The 22,815-nt window shown below is 45.7% G+C and overlaps 1 protein-coding gene across 16 annotated transcripts in view; it reads left to right on the top strand.

Annotated features, from left to right (window-relative positions):
* The window catches only part of TNS3 (tensin 3), a 571,451-nt gene that overhangs the window by 190,921 nt on the left and 357,715 nt on the right, over window positions 1-22,815 (top strand). For 13 of the 16 annotated variants that reach the window (XM_059728559.1, XM_059728554.1, XM_059728556.1 and 10 more), the window contains one exon: window positions 19,713-19,757. The exons of the other annotated variants lie outside the window; for them this stretch is intronic. In XM_059728559.1, coding sequence (XP_059584542.1) covers window positions 19,713-19,757 — 45 coding nt within the window. The remainder of the gene's footprint in view (window positions 1-19,712; window positions 19,758-22,815) is intronic. 16 annotated transcript variants of the gene reach the window in all.

Here is a 22,815-nt window from a genome sequence, read left to right as displayed (position 1 = left end):
TGGGGCAGAAGTATGCTCAGCGTGGCAGAAAAGTGGCCCTCCCCACTTCGTGCTGCCCAGCGCTTCCTGCAGCAACCATGCAGAGCCTGCGCTGGGCTGCCCTGTACTGTCACTTCTGCCTCCAGACTGCCCTGTGGGCAGCACAGAGGAGCCTCAAGGCAGCCCAGCACACGCTTGGTGGGGCTGTTGCAGAAAGCACTGGGTGGTGCTGAGACGAAGGGGCCACTTTTCCCCTGCACCAAGCACACTTCTGCCCCATGCAGCGGTGGAACTGGAAGTGTCCGCAGTGGAACCGGAAGTACTGCCAGCTGCTCTGCGCTGCTGCTGTGTACCTCTTGGGGCCTTCCAAAGTCCCCCCCCCCAGGTACCCCCAGTTGAAAACCCCTGGTATACACTTTAAAAAATGTGAAGTGTATGGTTTTAATCAGATAACTATGGCAATGTTGAAATGTCCTCTGGGCATAGGACTAACATTCATGAGAACTGTCACAACCCAAAGTTGTGATTTTTGTTTTTGTGTGTGCTTTGGCACCACTGAATTATTTCCCGCCAAATTGCAGCTTCTTTGCATGGTGGAGTTTTCCGCTGCAAAGGAGAACCCCGGGTGCAAAAGAAGTTCCCACCGTTTTGTAGCTTTCTTTGCAGGGTGCATTTCTTTGTTGCAGCACAGAGATGCACGTCGCAAGGAGTTCCCGCCATTCGTATTCAAAGTTGTGCCCCACCATTGGCTAGTTCTAAATTATGCACACTTGGTGGCTAGTGATTGGCTTGCTAGCCGTATAAAAAGCTTGAGTGGTTTCCGCCCAAGTTGGAGGACTCCACGACTATCAGGAGGAGGAGACTTCACCCAGTGTGAAGATCTCTAAGCGCTGCGGATCCTTACGGACCCAACGCATTTCAAGCAGGCAATAGAGGCTTAACAATTGAACCCACGGAGCTTTAACTACTCCGGAGGGGGAACAAAAGAATGAACCGCCTCTAGCCTCTCCCCGTCGCCGAGTGCAATCCAAGACGTATCCCTTTCCTGTAAACCCAATTTTCGAACCCACGGAGCCTTAACAACTCCGGGGGACCAGGGAACCGAGCCGAACCCGCGGAGCCTAAACAACTCCGTGGGAAAGAATTTGTCGTAGTCCTCCAACGAGGATTTAAGCGGAGCTGCACCTGGAAAGCTGTCCAGCCTACACCACTACCATCTTTGGGTGTAAGTAAATAATCTTTTCAATCAACCACTACGCGTTTGTGACTAATTCTAGCTCGCCACCGGTTTTCTCCGACCCCACGTGCCCGGGCTGCTGGCCACAGCCCGCGTGTGCAAAGACAAGCCGCGGATCGCCCCTCCTGACTTGCACTTGGCGGCGGGATCGGGGCCCGTCCTGCACAAGAACAAGATTCCTAGTTTGCCCGGTTAAGATTTAGAGTAGTGGGTTTATTCTCCGGCTATTTGATTTTCTTTCTTTGAGCGCGAACAAGATGAACAGGTTAACTTGTAGAAAATCAAGTCATCTTGTTTTTTAAAATAAAATAAAAAATCTGCAATTGCAGGATGGATTTCCTAAGAGTGATATAGCCCACACTCCAGCGGTGGTAGATTTCCCCCTTGATGAGTCTGTAATAATTTTCTCATGCTTTCAAATGCCTCAGAAATGGTTGGCTCACTTGTTTATCTAAGAAGAAATTTTTTATTCAGACAAACCAGAATTTACCTGACCTAGGTTGCTAGGATGTTAACCCGTGATTGCAGAAGGAGAAGGTCTTGGCATTCTTAGGAGTCTCCACAGGGTCATATTCTCCTGGTGTGTGGCCTAAAGGCACATCCAGTTTCTGGATGCAGTAATTACATTTGAGCAGCTTGCAGCAGGGAAAAAAAGTATACAAAAAATTAATAGAGTGTAACTGAAAAAAGTACTGGCCAGAAACAAGGTATAAGATCTAAAGAAACTTGGTGAAGAAAGGAGATTTTTTTTTGTAATACTTTCAGTGATTCACTTTGACTGTGAAATTCCAGAAAAATGTGGCAGTAGAGATTAATTTGAGATCATAAAACTCCATAAGTGTTTGTGCTGCTGTGCTTGTGTTTTATGGAGACTAAGAACTGTAAAATGCAAGCTATGTATTATTTAAACAACATTTTCATTTATTAAGAAAAAGTGATATTCTATTTTGAGTTAAACTGACAGGCAACTTGGTTTTTGCGAAGATTAGGGACAATTTGTAATGAATAAAAGGTTGTTGAATAAAAAGTTATCAGATCACTATGTGATTAGACAAAGGTGTGTGCAAATATTTCTTAAGTTACTAACATGGTGCACATTTCTGTAGTGTGAGCATCTCATTTTTTAAAAAAATACATAGTTCTTAACAACCCTAAGAAGTAGAGAAGTTCTACAATCCCTGTTTTATAGAGGGGAAATTTTAAGATTCGGACTGAATCTCAGAAGTGACTTAGTCACTGCTTAATGTCACATGGCTGTGACAGAGCACTGAGTTGAGTACCCCAAGATGTAGCCTCTAGTAGAATTAAATCTGGGATTCTTGTATTTCAAAAGGCTTGGCTCTGGTCATTAAATACATCTTGTATTTACAACATCTTGCAAAGGGTTATCGGTGAAGACGGGTAACTTGAATGCAAACCTTTGTAACAGGCTGCCAATGTGGGCTTACCAGATTGGCTTGAGATACTTACCTTGTGCTAGAAACAGTGCCAGTGAACTCTGAGCGACCCCAAGGGTGGAGCAGGGGAGCCCTGTCCTGTGGAAAAGGAGAAGCCAGTCGAAAGAAGGGGTTTTCAATCCCCTCATTTGCATGGAAGAGGGATGGCTGGGACTGGTGGCACAGCGCCCTGAGCCCTGATTGGCTGGTTTGCAAGCCAGGGCGGGACTGCCGGAGGGGATAAAAGCAGCAGCCAAACTGGCATGGGGGGGCTCCTGACAGTGACTCTGGGGAACGATGCAGGAGACCTAAGAATATCTGGGGGAGCTGACCCAGCAGAGGGAGCAGAGAGACCCCTCTGAAGAGCCTCGACAGCCCTGGGAGAAGAAGGCAGCAGCAGTTGGCCGTACCTCCAACCCTGCAGCAGAGTGGTAGCAGTAGCCAGGGCTTGGGGCAAAGAGCTGGTGCGCCAAGGCCCCATCTCAGTGTGCTGGACATGCCAGGCGTCCCAGAGGCTGGGGGTGGCAGTCAGCCCCCCACCTCCACTGCGGAGAAGAGGCAGCGGCCAGGAGCACAGGCGGCATCCTTATCCGGAGCAGGGAGCTGGGCCGGTGAGTTGAGGAAACCCCTTACCTTCCCTGGGGAAGTGGGACAGCAGCAGGCAAGGTACTGGGATCCTGAGGAGCAGCAGAGTGCCAAGGACGAGGGTCCCTGGGAGCTCGGGGCACAGATCGGTGCTCAGAGCGGGATTGGCGAGCTGCGAGGCGTATGGGGTGCCTGGCCAGTCATCTGGAGCAGGGGTTTGGAGCAACAACCCCTGGGAGCTGCCTCTGCCACTGACTGCCCCAGAGGGGACTCAGTCCTGTCCCTTATTCTGCAGCTGATTGTCATTGGACAGACTCCCTGAGCTTTGTGCTTGGGTCATGCTGATTGCTGCAGGAGCCTACTCTGTTGCTTGCCTTTTTCATTGCCACAGAGGGTCACCCTTCAGCCTCTTTGGGGGGTTGAGGTTTGATCCAATTTGATTGCTGCAGACTAGAAGAGCTTAACTTGTTGCAGTTTGTCTCTTATTGAGAAGCCTGTTGGAGCTGCAGGGAATGACCACCATGTTTCCTTGTGGTAGCACCTCAGCAGTGGCTGAAAGCTGCCAGTTACCCTACCTGTGGTTCTTGAGTCAAGGGTTGACTACTGCATTCCGGTTTGTTTTGTGATCTGGTTATGCCATTTAAGTTCACTTGTAAATAACCTTTCCTATTATTCTTGTTTTGTAAATAAAGTGTAAATAGTTAAATCAGTTAAGTGTTAGACCTTCTTGGGACCACGGGCTGCTCTGTGGTGAGCAGGGGCCGGCTGGAAATTAAATTGGTGCTGGCCGGAAGCCGTGCCCCACTCTCACCACACTATCCCTGATATTGGGCAGGGGTGGCAATTATTGGGCCGCCACCCGGGTTACACCTTTATTAAATTCTAAAACTAAATGCCATAACAGCAAATTGGGAAATAAAAGAGCAGCTAGATGCAATAAGCATTAATTGTTCTGTTAATTGCGTACATGTTGTATGTGAAGTCCTTGGAGCCAGCAGACAGCATAGCAGTCACTCAGGTGTCTTTTCATTTCTTTCTTACTCTGTCCTCCCAAGAATGCCCTTCTTATATCTGGTACACGATGTGCTTTGCATATTCATAAACATTACTCTATTTTAATATTTCCTTACCCTTGTAAGTATAGAGTAAAATCAGTTGATAGACCACTTAAGTTTAATGCCACTTATTAATTACTGGTAGCTGTTTGCAGCATATTAACATTGGCTGGAACTTGACAACGCATAATGCCTTTACATCCCCCAAACATTTCCAGTGTTAGAAAAAACACCTATTTTGCACCTGTGTGAAGCTTGCTATCCTATCCTAATCACCTGTTCATTCTTTCTAGCTAGTTTGCCCATGCGCTAAATACTGCTCACTGATTCTTGCATAAGCCAGAGACCTATTCATGTTACGCTCTTTGCTAAGCTTTTCATTACTTTTTTGTTCTTGTGTCTTCCCTAACACTGCTACTCCTACTTAAAATAGCTGGTGACTGTGCTCTCCCAAGTCCTAACTTCCCCGTCCCCACAACCAACCTAATATCTTTCATCCCTTCATTATTAGCAGGGATCCCGGTTTTCTCTGATTTAACCAAAATTGGGGATTTAAAATAAAAAAAGTAACCCCAAATCCTCATTTTTTCCATGATTAAAATGAAACACTGCTGTGTGCTTGCTCAGAGGAGCTTTCTATCTATTGACTTCTCTGTGAAATCCTATGAAATATGAACTTTCATTTCTACCCAGGAGAACTTTTACAATCTTTTCTCCAATGCCTGATGAAGGCTGTTTGTGCCCAAAAGCTTGCAATTAAAGAATTTTTTTGCAAAAAGCTTATTGGTCTAATAAAAGATTAGATGATCTTCCATGATCCTATCTATCTATCTATCTATCTATCTATCTATCTATCTATCTATCTATCTATCTATCTATCTATCTATCTATCTATCTATCTATCTATCTGTTAGTGGAGTTTTATTTAAATAGCAGAAAAACGTGGATTTGAGCTTACTTTTTTTTAACTGAAAATTGGGGATTTTTAAAAATCGGAGAACGCCAGGGTCCCTGATTATTAGACTAGCTCCTCCTATGCACTTGAAGTTCATTAAGAAGATTTGCTTTAAAGCAATTGTTCTCAAAACTTTTAGACTCAAGGTATCCCCCAGTAGACTCAGAGCACCCCTTGCAAAATATTAGCTCTTTGCACAAGTTCTTTGCAGCAGAAGAATTGCTCTATTATTTTGCTGTAATCAAAAACTGAAATACCACAACAGACCATTATAGTGTTAATAGACTGAGGATTCATATTTGAAATCTCTGGGTTTATCTTGTGAATCACATTTGTACACTAAACAGTGTTAACATTGGCATCCTGTGGCATCCTTGAAGGCGCTCTGATTGAGAATCTCTGCTTTAGTGACATCAGTAACTCCAAATATAAAGAACATATTTATTTAAGCCAAAATAAGTAATCACATTGGGCAAATCTCTCTTGAAAACTTAATGTGCGTTGCTTGCTTGTGTGATAGGAAAAATACGGAACTTGTGATTTGACTCCCCTGTCTCATTTGTTTTTAACTAGAACAAACACCTAATCTGCTTTTTCTTTTTTTATAACATTCACATCTATCTATATTAATTAAATCTCTTATTCCGGAGGCCAGATCTGTTGGTCTGTGCCAGCGATGGGCAATTATTTTGGGTGGAGGGTCGCTTAATGTGTTTAGGTGAGCTTTCGAGGGCTACATGCATAGTCCTGCCCCTTGACAGTTGCCCTGCTTCCTTGTCACCATCTAGGGACCAGAAGTCTCACCCTCTAACCCTTGACCTCTGCAACCGGAAGTCTTTCCCCTTGCCTTCTGGAAGTACTCTTTTTGGGAGGGGGGGTTGCCACCTTGGAACCAGAAAAAAACCCAAATCATACACTAAAAGTCAAACACCTATTATAACATATTTTAATTTTATTACAAAAAATATTTTTGTCATGATTTGTGTTTGCATACTGTATATAGAGGTGATTGCATAATACCTTAAAAATAAATTATTAGTTTTGTAGGTTGTGGGGGCTGCATAGTGGGTGTGGGGGGGTATGTGTGTGTTTGGTATATGTGATGTGTGTATGGTGGGGGGGGTTTGTGAGGGGGTGTGGCCATGTGGGGCATCAGGTGTGTTGGGAGAGTTATAGAGGCAGGGTGTTGGTGTGAGGGAGGTTGGGGGGATATGGGGACCCATCCACACACTTCCCCCCCATGGCGCAGCAGCAGGCAGGGCACTCGGCCAGGCACCTGGTGGGGTGCGGCTCTAGCCAGCGCTGCACATCTCAGCAAGGGTTGCTGCCTCCACAGAGCTGCCTGTATTGCTGGTGCTTCCTGTCACTCATGCACAGCTCCTGCACTAGCACAGCAGGGAGGGAAGCCTCACATGTTGGAGCCAGGTCCCTTCCCCTCAGGAGCTATGCTAGAATTAGGAAGGCCTGGAAAAAACCCAAGAAAATTGAAAAAAAACCAAGAGCTTTGCCCTCATTTTTTCTGAGGACTTGTTTTTTCCTGAAAAATTGGAAAGATGGAACATTTTTGGAAAATTTTTTAAAAATCTCTTACGAAATATTTTCTTTTAGAAAGATGAATAAAATGTTTAAGACAAGGTGTTCATATATTGCTACCCTTTACTCCTCCAAAAATGTTTTCTAATAACTATGTAAAAGGTAGACTTTTATGTAAGACTATCTACAGTATCAGATCATTACAGCTCCTGTACACAGAGGACAAGCAGTACAGTACAACTCTCAAATGCAAGATGCATTAAGGCCCCAGAGGGCACTGCTATTTTCACAAGAGAAAAAGGATTCAGTGCCTTCTTTGCTTGTGGACTTCCTCTATTGTTGACTTGTGATCTAGAGGTTGGTGGATCTGCTCCTATCCTCCTGACTAGGCCTCAAAGGACCGGGAGTTGACAGTGGCAGCAACATCCACTTGTTCCTGTAGAGATTAGAAACAAGGAGCTTATTGCCCTGGTTGCTCAAAAGCCCCAGGAGAGGAGGCAGAGCAAGTCTAAAGGTTTTGGAGTTGGAAGGAACCTGCCTCCTCTTGGCCCTGTGACCGTGAGATCCACAGAAGTACAGAAGCAGCACAAAAGACCTGAAAAAAGTACACTTCTTTATTGAAAGGTAAGAGTTTAAATTTCTCTGAGTTCAGTATATTAAACTATATTTTAGCTGCATTTGTATATTTTCATAACCTATGTAATTCAGAATTGAATTCCTACTAACCTGATGTTTTGTGACAAATCACCCAACGTTAGCAGTGAGGTGAGGCCTGCAGGGCAGGGCAGTTGTTCACAGTTAACTCTGAGGAGGCCTCTCCTCCATCCATTACTAAATTTGTAGCTTAGTGTTTATATATGCAAGCTAGCCACTAAAGTACATTTTTCTTTTTTCTCCCTCAGCAAAATGGTGCGACCAACTTCTAGCATATGGAAGCATTTGCACACTGCAAGTTATTCTGAGAAAAAAATATGATTTGCAAATATTGTTAAATGAAATGTGCATTTCCAAATGCTATTAGGGTGACCAGACACATCCTTGTATGTAAGAAGTGTCCTGTAGACATTAAAAATCTTTCATGGGTGTAAGTGAGGAGGAGGTAGATCATGATGATGAAAGTGCAGGTAGCTCTTTCCTGCGTTCTTGACCCAGAAGCCCTCCTGCTGCTGCTTCTATAGCATCAGCATCACAAAGGGTTGCCCAATCAATATCCTCAAGTAACCAAATATTGCACCAAACTGTATACAAAAGACTCTCAGTAGCTTTATTTGTAGACAAGATGACACCTGAAGTTCTGGAAGACATTGACCAAGTTCTTGCAAGAGTAATATATTCTTTTGGGGCACCATTGTCAATAGCTGAAAATGCATACTGGCAGGAAGCTTTTAAATTACTAACCATCATACTGTTTGCCCAGCAGACATTCTTTGAGCAAGCCTCTTTTAGAGTCAGAATATGAACGTGTAATACAGTCTGTGCAAGGAAGAATCAACAAAGCATTGTGTCTTGCAATACTTACAGATGGATGGACAAATGTGCAGGGAGAAGGAATCATAAACTTTGTTATAACTCAACCAGTTTTTTACAGAAGCACTGAAACAGGCATACTGGCAGAGTATATCAGTAGTAAACTTTGTGAAGTCCTACAGAAGTTTGGGAGTGTAAAGTATTTGCTTTGCTGACTGACGGTGCAAGTAACATGAAAGCAGCATGGGAGATCATAATGGATAAATACACATCGTATTGCAGTAATATGTGTCTATTATTGCAGTCTATTACTGCAATAGATTGTGTATCCCATGGGCTAAACTTGCTTCTTAATGACATCATGAAGTTGGATACTCTGCAAAAGATCTATAGAAGAGTAAAAGGAGTTATAAAACATGTAATAGCTACTCGTATTGTAGCTGCAGCCTTTAAGAAAGAAGCAGGAAGAAAATGCAAACAATAAAATAGTGACACTCAAACTCTGTAGTAAAACTAGATGGGATGGAGTGGTGATCTGATTTGAAAATTTACTAAAAAAACAAAAAAGCTCTTCAAGAAACAGTAGTAATTGAGGATCTTAAGGTACCCAAAAGTGTAAGGGACACTGTACTTGATGAGGATGTTTTCTGGGTTCAGCTGTAGAACTCCCAGAAGAGTCTAAAGCCAATTTCTTCAGCAGTCACGGCATCTGAATCGGACAGTGCACTTTTGTCAGACATTCCTTACCAAATGGCCCAGATATAATCAACTCTTTTTGATAATCTAAGTGTGTCTCCACTTACAAGTACCGAAGAAAGAAAAGTGAAAGACTTTATTAACAGATGGAAAGAATTTTCTTGCCAATCAATTCATGCTGCTGCAAATCTCTTGGATCTAAGGTTCAAAGGCAGAATTGTTAGTGATGATAGCACTGCTACTGCATTTGACTGGATTAGAAAACAAGCAATGCACTTAGGACTTGATGTTGGAAAGGTACTTTCAAATGTTGTAGAATATAGAACATCTTCATGTATTTGATCCAGGAATGCAACCTGGGACTCCGCCAAGCATATCCCTCCTGTAATCTGGTGGCAAGACCTTTGCACGACATAGCCTTTGACTCCTCTTGCTTCTTGCCTGGTCCAGATTCCTCTATCTTCTGCAGCATGTGAAAGAAACTGGTCTGTTTGGAAATAATCACACCAAATCAAGAAATAAAGTAACATGTGAAAGAGTAGAGAAGCTTGTCTCAATCTGGGTAAACCTTCGGTTTTCAGAAGTCAATGAAGATGATAAAAATGAAGAAGCAGAAACTGCTGATTGTGATAGCTCAGAAAATGAGACTGATTAGACAAAGTTTCATATAGCAAAATTTGTATTAAATGAGTCTTGGTTTCCGCCCCCCCCCCCCTTTTTTTTTTCTCAGCTCTGTTTCCAAAAATGAGTGCTTTCTGTATCTGCTTGACACTGTGGAGGAGACTAAGTTCAGAATACACAACTTTCTTTGTTTTACTATAATGTTGATGGTTTCTTCTATTTTCAATTTTAATCTGTTCCTGATTCTCATAAACTGGCAAAACTTAGAGTTCAGAAGCTTGTAGCTCCATTTGTAATAACAATTAAAAACATTTTAAATTAAATTAGTAAATTTGTAATTATTGTCTGAACAAACTATACTTTTGAATTTAATAAATATACCAAACATAGTAATTTTATGAGTACACCAAGTTATACATAATACATTTTATGTTCTTACAGTAGCAAAGTGACTTTAGATCTGTAAAGGGTGCTAAGAAAATAAGTATTGCATGCATTTCAATTTTTTCCCAAAATTTCCATTTTTTCTGGAAAAAAAGCAGAAACGATCTTTTTCTATTGCTTCAAAAGTTCTGGAAATTTTACATCTCTAGGCTGTGCTGCAGGGGAGGGAAGCCCCAGGTAGGGAAGGCAGCTTGCTCTAGAGCCTGAAGTTTCTCTCTGGTGTGCTGCACAGCCCTGGCAGGGAAAGCACCTGGCTCCAGCACATAGAGCTTTCTTCCCTGCTGTGTGAGTGCAGGGGCTAAACATGAGTGGCAGGGAGCACTGGTAATACAGGCAGCCATGCGGAGGCTGGCCCCTCGCTGTGACATGCAGTGGTGGCCAGAGCCATGCCTTGCCAGGTGTCTGTGCACTGTGCCCCACCTGCTGCTGCTGCCACCACTTGCCAGGGCTGCATGCCATGGGTTGGGGGGGGTCCCCACATCCCCCTACTCACCCACACATGCTGCCCACCCCAGCTCCGCACTGCCACCAGCCCCACAGTATGGGCTCCCTCCCAGCTGTGGCCCCACCCCTGCTGCTTCCCTACCTGTTGCCTGGAGTCAGCAGGAGACTGGGGAAGCAAGCAGGTCCCGGTGGCTGTGGTAGCAGCAGCCCCACATGGAAACTGCACACTGGCCGGTCAAGCCCTTCCGCCCACAAGGGTGGGTGCCAGGCAGTAGGGTATGTTTTTGGGGCTGTGTGTATACCTGGGCGCCTCACTTCCACTCTCATGGGTGGAAGGGCTGGCTGGGGCACAGTTTGTTTGCGGGGGGGCCCTGCGGGCTGGATGAAAGTGCTTGGCGGGCTGTATTTTGCCTGCCCCTGCTCTATGCGCAATTCATAGTGATATAAGGATGAAGGGCCACTCGGTAAATGCTACGCTCAAGATTCAGCATTGCCTAGATACCAGTTACAGTGCATCTAATAATGTTTACTACATTGTTAAAATTCCATGAAGGTCTCCAGGGAGCTGTGAAAATGTTGGCTAAAGGGGCTCTGGTCTGGTCCTCCAGGTTGGGGGTAGAGATGGTAGCTCACCCATGTCAGAAATTTCAGCTACAGTCTACAAGAGAAGAAAGCAGATGGAAACGATGGTCTGAAAGCTTTTGAAGTTGGAACATGTAATGATGCATAAACTATAAAGTGAAGATGATGATTATGACAAAAGGTTATAAAAATAAAAAAAAATCAAATCTTCTGCAGCAAAGTGTGGGTGCAACTAGTGTGTTATTATTTGTAGCCTGGTTCTGATTTTTAAAATCTGTATAGCTGTCTCTTTTTTATGAAAAGTGGATTGTATCATGTAATTAAGTTCCTAAAATGAGTATGTAAGCCAACTCATTACCACCTGATTGGTTTTCAGCGGCCTTTCTGAAAGTTCATGGCTTCCATCTAGTTGCTACTGAACTTACATCCTTACTATCAAAACCACTTTAAAAACAGACTCCAATTGGTACTATAGAAGTTATTATTGAAAGGCAAAATGGCTGAGCCCCTCTCAGTGACCTGTCTTCATTTCAACATTTAGCAGGACAGGATTACATTCCTATTACACATACTTTACCTGTAGGTGAATAAACAGTGGTCTCCAGCCATTGAACCTGACTAAACATGGAGTTCTAAAATGCAAGGATTCTGACTGAATTGGAATTTCACCTGTGGTTTTAAAGACCACAGGTGAAATATATAACACAGATGTTTATATATGCATGTTATAGGAGAAAGTTTGGAAATAAAAAAGATTCTCCAAACCAGATTTTTGGTAAATAATTTTCAGTTTCTAAAAGTGGTTTGTTTTAAGCAATGTTAATGGGTTCTAAAGTAAATCCATTGCCAGTGAAGATATTTGCAAGTTGAAATTTACTTTGGATGTGAAATAGTAACTTCCAAAATTTTCCACTGTATTTCACTTTGGTGTGGGGCATCCGTGAACTGGACCCCCGTGTCATTTGTTTGACCCCTTTCAACTTGGATCACATTTCTTCCCTTAACTTCCTTGTAAGCGTTGTAGCAGGATGGGCAGCCTACGGCCTTCAGGCTGGATGTGGCCCGCGGAACCATTGGATTTGGGCTACAGAGCTCTGGGGCTTTGGCGGTGGGGTCTATGACAATACTATGCTTTGGCACAGCTGGGTGGCATGGACCTGCGCCTATATCTGCATCGTAGGCAAGTGATGTATGTACCACCACCACTTGCTAGGGCTTATACCAGTCAGATTCTTAACCAGGATGCCACGAGATTCTTTCAAGGGTGTATGCAATATTAAGTGTGCAAACAATACAGATTATTCACAAGATGAACCCAGAGATTTCAAACAGGAATGCATAGTGTCAAAAAGATTCTGATCTATTGTGGTCTTTCTGAGTTCTTTGCAACAGAAGAATTGCTCTATTATATTCTGTAATCAAGAAATGAGTGAAAACTAAGAGCTGCATTTTCTGCTTTTAGTTTAATGAGGGATGCCTTGAAACTGAAAAAAAATCCTGTTTCCATGGAATTTTAGTTTTGACTTCAATGGGAGGAAACTGGACCATTTGTGGTAGCTATAAGTCATTAGCAACATGTAGTGGGCGCATGTGCACCCCCTGAGCTTAGTGGTACACCTCCTGCAAAAAGGTGCTGCTGACACTGTCAGCGGCACTTGTGGGCGGTTGCCGCTTGCCACCCCTGCACCGCTGACACCGCTGGTGGTGTCTTTGGGCAGTCCCCAATTGCCGCTGGCTGCTGCTGCTGTCGGTGTCCGTGGGTGGTTGCTGACCGTTGGTTGGTGCTCGCCCTCCGCCCTGCCACCGACAGCACTGCGGCTGCCTGTAGGAGCTGACCGCTCAGGAGCTCACCATGCCCCCCTGGCCTCTGGGGGCACACAGCATTCATGCTAAGTGCTTAACCTGACTTTTGAAGGATGCTGTTTCCTTTTTGTGGTTTAGTGGAACAAAGACCTCTTCCCAAATCCCCTCAGAATTCTATTCATTCAGATGTTGGCCAGTGCACTTCAACACTGTAGAGAGAAGGTATTGTAAGATTTGTGTGTTACTGAAGATATGCGCATCACTCGAGCCTTCAGAGTAGGCTTGATGTGGTGCAGAAGGCTTTAAGTGCCAGAGGGTCAATTTTATATTAGAAATATATATTTCATATGTGTGTTATATGTATTGTGTTAAATGTATTAAATGAATTGGGTGTATCAAACATATACTTCTTACCAGCTAAATTATTTTTCTTCATGAGTATTTGCCTTCATGAAATTAACTCTATTAATATCTGTTAAAGAATTTCAAAATTTGAACATTCTGGGTGTGTCCATGCATGCAGGCATGTGCGCTTGCAGCAGCTCAGGTAGGAACAGCACAAATTTGAGTCGGGGATTTTTGCCTCAGCACACATGCCCAGACATGCACTTTGGTATGGGGCAAGTTGTGCTACTTGGGACAAAATAACCTTGCCCAGCTCCTCCCAGACCTGCAGCCAAGGGGAGCTAGAGCCTGAGGCCAGCACAGGTGCTGGCCCCAGCAGTATAAAAACTTGCTCTGGCAAGCTGCTCAGGGCTACTTGCCCTCAGGAGCTTCACTAGTAACTCCACATGGGGTGGGCCTTAGGGCTCATCATATGGGTGTTACAAAGAGACAGGAGCTTCTGAAGCCCAGCCACTTGGTATCTGGGGACACTACCCCTTGTGCCAGCTGGACTGCTGAAACGGCCATAACCTGTAGTGGCCCCTGTACCCTCTACTTCATGCAGCAGTCTGGCAGTGGGGGCTGCTGCCTGGCTGTGACCTGCTGCCATCTGCAACAGCGTCCACCCCATTGGATCTGCTGCCCCAAGGCTGCACCCCTGCCAGACCCTGATGGGGTGCCCCCGCTCTGCCATCTGGGCAGCTGTCACCCAGAAGATGTGCTTCTTGGATATTAGGCCCATCCTGGCTGAGTATCCCATACAGCATGCCATCCCTTTGGGACTATAAAACTCACAAACCCATCCACAGGGTTCCCGCTAGAGCCCCAAGTGTCTCCCTGCTGTCCCACTGCTTTTCTCAAAGAATAGACCAAGGTTTGTTTAGGTATAACTCCTTATCCCACTAAACCTCAGCTCTACTGCCTTGTACTGGACCTCATAGATGCAGGAGGGGCATCTCTGTCAGCCCTAGGTGGACTCCCCTTTCTGTTGTAGAAGAAATGCTACATTTCCCTTTCTTTACAGAGGGTGTCTGTATACAGAGGGCAATGTTTTATTGATATATTTGGGCAATGTTGAGCAATTTTTTATTGATATATTTAAAAGTGTAAAGCAATTGGGGAGGTGGAGGAGTTTAAGGGTGGATGTAGGGTATGCAGGGGTAAAGTTTGTGGGGGTACGGGGCTTCTGCGGGGGTTTGTGGCTGGGTATGTGGGTGAGAGGTTTGTGGGGGCTGGCTTGGGGATGTGGGTGTTGTGGGTGGATTGTGTGGAGGCACTGCTCAGGAGGGGCGGATCCCCTGCCCCCCCACAGGGTGCAGCCCCCCTGCACAGCACATAGGCTGCCTCCCTGCAGGGCCCACAGCCCCCCCTACAGGGCCACAGCTTCCCCCTACGTGACCCCCCCCCCATGGCACATGCCCCCCTGCATGACACGTGCTCTCGTGCGCCGCCCCCTCGCAGGGCCCACAGCTCACCCCTGCAGCAGCGGTGGCCATGGGGCACTTGGGGCCTGCTGCAGCCAGAGCCCTCAGCATCATGGCGTGGCCCCGATCGCCTCAGAGCTGGCACTGCTTGTGTCACCTGTCACGGGACTGGTGCAGTGCGACATGGGGCCGCTTGGGGTGTCCCACAAGGCCTGGTGCCACTTGCGAGTACCACGTCCTGCGCTGGGCCGGGTCCCTGGAACTGGCCCAGCTGGCTGGTGCACAGGGCCTATGGAGGCAGGACATGTGGTCCCTGCGAGCGGTGCCAGCCCCTTGGTGACAGCCCGAGTGGCCCCAGTGCGCCTGAAGCCACATAGCCCCACGGGACTGGCCCAGCTTGGCACGACAGGTGACACAAGCGGCGTCGGCTCTGAGGTGATCGAGGGCATACCGCGCTGCTGGGGGCTCTGGTTGCAGTGGACCCTGAGCGCCTCATGGCTGCTGCTGCTGCTGTGGGAGAGGCAGGAGAGGGCTGTGGGCCCTGCGGGGGACCCACATCCCCAACCAGCACCCACCACCCCCCGGTCCCTCCTTGGGATAGCACCCAGGCCACAGCCATACACCTCTTCTGTTTGCCCCAGCATGTGAATGCAGCGTGCTAGGGCAGCAGGGGGCACCATAGAGATGCTCTGGCTGGATGCCAGAGTGTCTCTGGTGGTCCCAGCTCCGGCTTGCCTTAGGGCACAGTGGGGAACTGTGCCCTGCGCTGATTTTCTCTGCGGTGTTTTTATTTGAGACCTGGAAATCCAGGTATCAGTTTTTGAGCCTGTGCTGCTCCAGGGGCAGCTCCAGGCAGCTTCAAGTTTGGGGCTTAGTCCAGGGGGCAGTAAATTCATGCACTTGAATTGCCCATGTAGATGCCGTCTGCCCTCTGTTAGAAATCACAATACATTTTATTCATGCCTTCTCTTCACTCTGAAAGAATATTACTATCACAGTTGAAGAGACATCTGAGTGGTGCTGAAGGCTGCCCTACTGCTGTGCAAACTCCTGAACATGAATTGTTTGTTTCTGGCAAAACATGCCAATTTGATTGATAGACAAAATGTCTGAAAGCAGTCCTGATCTGTACTGTGTTCTCATGTTTTGTGGGGTTGAGAGGAAAATGAACATACATTATTTCACAGAAAAAAGAGATTGTGGTCTGTTTTGAGGAGTATCATATAAAAGAACTGGACACATTCTTTGAGCTTAGCTTTCTGCTGGGAGCAGGGTGGTGGTGGAGGGGAGGGCATGGTGAGAGAAAAGCATTCCTGGAGGGGATTAATTTTGAGGTGATTCAAACAGACATTTTGATCCCTTCCATCTGCAGGTTGGCTTGTTTTAGCTTGTTAATATATGGATAGCAAATTCCCTTTTCCCTTTTATGTTTGGAAAATTGCTCATAGCCCACACATGACTCTGTAATTGGGAGAGATTGTTCATTCTTGCCTGCAGGAAGGCATTTCTGTTTCTGCTGAGCTTGAGTTCCAAACCATAGAGGGGGTAGGCAGGAAAAATGTCAGGTAGAACAGCAAAACTGCCCACTTGGCAATGCATTTGTTCTAAAATAACCACTGAAAGATGTTCATTGCAGTTGGATCCTTGTGTGTTGCATAGTATGTCAGACCTAAATTCTGTAGTAGTTTCATCAACCCCTCATTTTGTAGTAGTGGAGTATTCTATAGAATATTAATATTTTGGTAATAGCCTGGAGTAAATTGTAGAGATGCACCAATACATTGATCTGATATCGGATCAATACTGACATAAAGAAAATTGGCTGTATTGGAAATCAACCCGACGCGGCCGATAATTTGGCTAATAAATGCTCGTGTGAGCATGCAGGCAGCAAGGAGCACAGCCTGGCAGTGTGGAGAGCTGCATGCAGCTGGTAAGTCTGGTGTGGCTGGGTTGTTCTCTGCGGGGGCAAGGGCTGGGCTTGGGACAGGGCCCACAGAGTGGGCTACAGCCACACTACATTTTGCCATAGCCCCACTTCCAGCGCCACTGCATGCCCAGCACAGCTCTGGCTCTTCCCAGTGTGTGGGTGGAGGTGGGACATTGAGCTGGGGCTGCGCCGGGCACGTGGGGGCAGCAGCAATGGGAGTGGGGCTGCAGTGAAATTTGGGGTGGCTGTAGTCCCTTCCATAGCCCCCACCCTGAGCCCGGCCCCTACCGAGGAAAAGCCCGGCACAGCCCTGGCTCCAGCCTGCAGCTGCAGCCTGCCCTCCCCGCCGCATACAGATCTGGGGGCACATACCCCCGTGTCCTCCTGGGGTGCCAGCACCCGACAAGCCGTGGCCCTGCCCTGCCCTGGCTGGGCAGCTCCCGCCCCCTCCCTCACCGTGGGGGGAATTGATCTGTTGTGTCGTCCCCCCCGCCCCCTCCCCCGCGCCCCAAATGATCCTTCCTTCCCCCCACTCCCCTTCCACCCGAATGGACTTGCGTGCAGCTGGCAGCTGTATCAGAAATCAGATTGACATCGGCCGATATGCTTCTTTAAAAATCAGCTATCGGTATCGCCCCCCAAAATCTCTATTGGTGCACCCCAAGTAAATTCAGGTAGCTTTTTAAATGTATTATATCAGTAGAAAGTACAAGGAAGAATATTTCTTAACTTGCTCTTAAGAACAAAGAAAGTCTAAGTTTTGTACCACTTTTATTGCAGTACAAAGGACTTTTAATGTTAAAAAGCTATTAATAATTGATACATACTTGCTCAAAAAGTGATGTGAACCAGAATGAGGACTCCTGTGAGGATGCACTGAAGAGCATTCAGCATCTGAAAATTTAAGTGTGTATTTCAGATGCTTCATTTTGAAGAGTGTGTAGCTTGAACCCTTTGGTTTTTTTGTCTGTCTTTTCTAAAAGGCTTTGACGTTTGTAAATGACAAAGACATATTACAAATAACAATAACAGCTGGGTTATTGCTCTGGTACTTGTTTTAACTTGAATTTGCCAAAACTATCAGGTGCCACAGATTTGGAGCCTGTTACATTGTTGTTAAATAATTAAGATTAGCTCAATTAAAAAACATCTTTTCTTTCTTTTTTTTACTGTGGTGTGTTGTTTATACATCTCAGTTTTAGCAGCTTGAGGGACTTCATTTAGTTTTGAATGTTGGAAGTGTTTCTTTGGTTATTAAAGGTAATTTAGAACTATTGCAGTGATAGACCAAATACTCTGGCCTTATTCCAGTGTGAGTAATTGCACTCAGTCTATCTAAACATTCCATGTAGTTTCAATTAGACACAGCATTGTTCTCTTTACTCTCTACTAAAACCACTTTTGTAGAGTTGTTGGCTCCATGTGGCTTGTGCTAGGGTGTAGTACAAAGGGGTACAAGAAACATTCATCTTTCAAGCCATTTTAGGAGGGACTCCCACTCTTAACAAAGGTTTAAACTGTACTTGTACAGTATGGCTCTCTGTCGCCCTCTGATAGCAGTGCATCTTACTTAGATTTACAAGCCTGCTGTGCCCCCGGAGCAATGAAATAGGTTTTTCATTTGAGGCAGTAGAGCGTATGTTTTTGGGGACTTATATGTTTACTCTCAACAGATGTTCTAGCATAATTAGAAATGTGAGAACCCACTGATTTTAAATGAAAGGTGTAATTTTATTTTTTTTGATCAGATTTATGTTTCTACATTGTCCATGTTACCCTGTAGCTATTGCTTTTATAGATACTAGTGGACAAAGAAAGACTTCCTAAGTAGAAACCAAACAGACTTTGCTTAAATATTTAATGAAAGAGTTACTGTTCAAAATAAAGGTGAAACAGCTGTATATTTTTCAGCTTCTGCCAGTCTTTTTCAAGGACATTATATGCTTTCCTACATTCTTTGAAGTGAAATTGCCACAGCATTTTTGCCTCCAAATTTCCTTTTCTGTGATACTTAAGTTACTGGAAATTCATGTCGAGTATTTAATGAAAACAAACTATCTTGTTGGGTTTAGGTTATCAGATGTTTACTCTTCACTTGTATCGGCAGAAGTGCAAGTCCCACTGGTTTCACTCGCACACTCCATTGGTTTATGTGCAAGTTGGAAAGGACCTGGTATATTATTATACATAACCAGCTGTGCTTCCAAAAGTAAAGTTTGTGAGAGAAAAATTAATAAATAAAACCAAGTAGAAATCCTTCAGAGATGATGTGTGTCTGGGATTTATCTCCTCTAAGGAAAAATAAATTTTTGGATTTTTAACAGGTTCACAGGAAAAATACGTTGCTGTATGCACACATGGTTGTGGGCCTGGAAAACTCCAGTGCTCATATTTGCAAATTTATCCCCAGAGTACAGTAATCCAGTTCTTGGTTTAACTTGCAAACAACTATAGAAACAGTATGTTTCAGGAGTTCATTTAAAAAAAATAAATATCAAGGCCTCCATCTCTCTTTGCCCCCAAATGACTTTTCTTTGAATTCCTCTAGAATTGATTTACTGTTTATGCTGTCATCAGTCCATTGCTGCAGAAGTGACTTCTTAATTATGCTCTCTGCAATCCTCTTCTTGGTCATGCATAACTACACCATGGGAAGCGTGTAGAAGGTTATGTACAATGTAGGAATCTAGGTTGTCCACAACTAATGAAAATGTATGGACAAAATTTGGAATCTCTTCTTTGCTAAATTGTTGTTTATTGCATTGCTAATGAAACATCTTGATTTTGATCTAATTATGTAGTCCAAATTCCAATAAGCCTATAAAGAAAAAGTTTCCTTGTAAGTTGAGACAAAATTAAGTAATCGCAATTAGGACTGCAAATGAAAAACTGAAAACTAGAATCCATAATAACAATGAACCTTTCTGAAGTTTTGGGGAAAATCCTTGTTATGCGCTCACTGATACTAGGAGCTTTCTTAGGGCATACCCACGCAGCCGATTTGGGGTTAAATATTATTTCTGAAATCCAGTTGTAATGAAAAAAACATCATTTTTAATAGCGTTGAAGTATTTTTGGAATTTGCCCTGTCACTTAGTAATGTTTCACTAATTGAAACAACCCTTTGTTTAAACCAGGTTGACAAGAGTTCGTCTGGAGGACTGGCTGGAGGAAGAGCTGAGGTATGTTCATTCTTCAGCAAACCTATGTATCTTATGCAATGTTCTCTCTTAAGTAATGCTTTAAACCTGGAGTAAGGTAATCTTATTTTACTGCCTCAGAGTCACGTGTGTAATGAAAATGAAGCACTAAGGAGAGAAAAAGCACGTAAGCCTGAAGCTTTTATGAGTGGAAGGCAGTGGGTTTGTTCAGCTGGTAAAATTAATGTGCGTTTGGGGTGGGAGAGTGGGGTCTGGATGGGCAGGGTCTGGCTGAGGCCAAAAGGTATATAGTCACTCAGGAGCAGATCCAAGGCGGACGTGATGGTGTGGTCTGATCCCAGCTTTGCCTTCAGCTTGCTGCCAGCAGCGCTGGTCTTGACTACTGGACACATGCTTAGTAGGCTCTTCCCTGCTGCTGCACCTGTCTTTTTGCCATCCTGGATCTACTATTAGGGTTACCTGCTCTGGGGTGCATGTACTTGCTATGTCTGCAAGTTGTTCAGAAGCACAGTCAGCTCTTTCAATGCCTTTCAGAGCAGAGGCAGGGAGCACAGAAGAAAGAGAGAGAGGAACCTTACCTGCCTCAAGGGGACTCTTGCCTGCCTGTACAGAAATGGCAGGAGCTTGGGAATAAGCAGGAGGAACTCGTTCTCCTGCTAAACGCAAATAATTACGACATCATAGGGATAACGGAGACCTGGTGGGACTCCACCCATGACTGGACCACGGGTATAGATGGCTATACCCTGTACATGAGGGATTGAGTAGATAAAAGGGGCAGGGGTGTAGCTTTCTATGTTAAGGAAAGCTACGTGTCCCTGTAAGCTGATGTTGGTGACCAGGGTGGACAACTGGAGACCCTCTGGGTTAAAATCTGTGGGGAACATGGCACAGGGGACACAACGGTAGGAGTCTACTATAGACCTCCCACCCAAAGTCAAGAGCTTGACCAGGAGTGTGCCCGGGAATTGGCTGAGGCCGCATGCTCCAGGACCATGGTTGTCATGGGTGACTTCAGTTACCCAGACATCTCGTGGGAAGATCACTCAGCAAAATCCGAGCAGTCGCAAAGCTTCCTATCGTGCGTGGATGACCTCTACCTGACTCAAGAAGTCTACAGGCGAATGAGAGGTAAAGCGCTGCTCGACCTGGTACTGGCTACTGGTGATAACCTAATCGGCGACCTAGTGATTGATGGGAAGCTGGGTGACAGTGACCACGAGCTGATCACCTTCACCATCCGCTGTAAAGCTGGCAAGTCAGTCAGCAACACTGAAGTCTTTGACTTCAGGAAAGCCAACTTTGACAAGCTCAGGAGGCTTGTCAGTGAGGCCCTAAGGGACCACGAGCCCAGGGGGAGGGGAGTTCAGGAAGAGTGGTTGCTCCTCAAGGGAGCGATCCTCAGTGATCAAGCTAATTCTATTCCATCTCGGAGGAAAGGCAGCAAGAGGGCACAGCAGCCCCCCCTGGCTCTCCAGGGACCTAGCAGACTCCTGAGGCTAAAAAGAAAGGCCTACAAAGGATGGAGGATGGGATTCACCTCCAAGGAGGAATATTCTGCACTGGTCTGGTCCTGCAGGGAGCAAACCAGGAAATCCAAGGCTGCAACTGAACTCCAACTAGCTTCGAGCATCAAGGACAATAAAAAGTCCTTTTTCAGATATGTGGGGCCCAGAGGAAAAGCAAGGGCAACATTGGACCCCTGCTGAACCAGATGGGATCTTCAAGTCCGACCCCTTGCCTGGGCAGGAGGAAAAATGGGCTCAAATGACCCTAGCCAGGTAGGCATTAGGCCTCTTCTTAAAGACCCCCAGGGTAGGAGCCAGCACCACTTCCCTTGGAAGTTGGGTCCAGATCCTAGCCGCCCTGACTGTGAAGTAGTTCTTATGGATGTCTAGTCTAAACCTGCTCTCCAACAATTTGTGGCCATTGTTCCTTGTTATCCCGGGGGGCGCTAGGGGAAACGATCTCCCCCAAACCCTTCTGGTCTGGGGTACTTTGTGTCGGTCTTTCATCTGTCCAATGGGACGCCCATGCCCACTACGGAACAGGGAGGTCTGGGTGAGGGAGATCCCCTGCCCTCTATCACTGCTGACCTCGTGAAGGAATACCTTGAGAGGCTGGATACCTTCAAGTCAGCCGGCCCTGACAATCTACACCGCAGGGTACTCAAGGAGCTGGCGAGCATCATAGCCCAGCCTCTGGCACGGATCTTTGAGAACTCCTGGTGCTCTGGTGTAGTGCCTGAAGACTGGAAGAAGGCCAATATGGTGCTTATCTTCAAGAAAGGGAGGAAAGTGGATCTGTCAAACTATAGGTCCATTAGCCTGACTTCTATCCCAGGGAAGATCTTAGAAGAGCTCATTAAAGAGGCCATCTTTAATGGACTGGCCAGTGCCAACATCCTGAGGGATAGCCAGCACAGGTTTGTTGCGGGTAGGTCTTGCTTGACCAATCTCACTTCCTTCTGCGACCAGGTGACCTATCACCTGGACAAGGGAGAAGAGATTGATGTCATATATCTTGACTTCAAAAAAGCCTTTGATCTGGTGTCCCTTGATCACCTCTTACTGAAACTGGCCAATTGTGGCCTTGGGTCCACCACGATCCTCTGGCTGGGAAATTGGCTTCGTGGTCGGACCCAGAGGGTGGTGATTGATGCAAGTTAATCGTCATGGTGCCCTCTGACCAGTGGGGTCCCCCAAGGCTCTGTCCTTGGACCGATGTTGTTCAACATCTTCATTAATGATGTGTACATTGGAGTCAGAAGCGGACTGGCCAAGTTCGCCGATGACACCAAAGTTTGGGGCAAAGCATCCACACCAGAAGACGGGGTGATCCAGGCTGACCTGGACAGGCTCAGCAAATGGGCAGACGAGAACCTAATGGTGTTTAACACTGAAAAATGCAAGGTTCTCCACCTTGGGAAGAAAAACCTGCAGCATCGTTATAGGCTCGGCAGTGCTACACTGGCTAGCACTACAGAAGAAAGAGACTTGGGGGTCATCATTGACCACAAGATGAACATGAGCCTGCAACGCGATGCTGTGGCTAGTAAAGCGACCAAAACGCTGGCTTG

Source organism: Alligator mississippiensis, chromosome 5 (assembly GCF_030867095.1).
Source record: "Alligator mississippiensis isolate rAllMis1 chromosome 5, rAllMis1, whole genome shotgun sequence".
NCBI classification, from domain to species: Eukaryota; Metazoa; Chordata; order Crocodylia; family Alligatoridae; genus Alligator; species Alligator mississippiensis.
The sequence above is the reverse complement of the archived record's forward strand: the minus strand, read 5'-3'. Positions and strand labels throughout refer to the sequence as shown.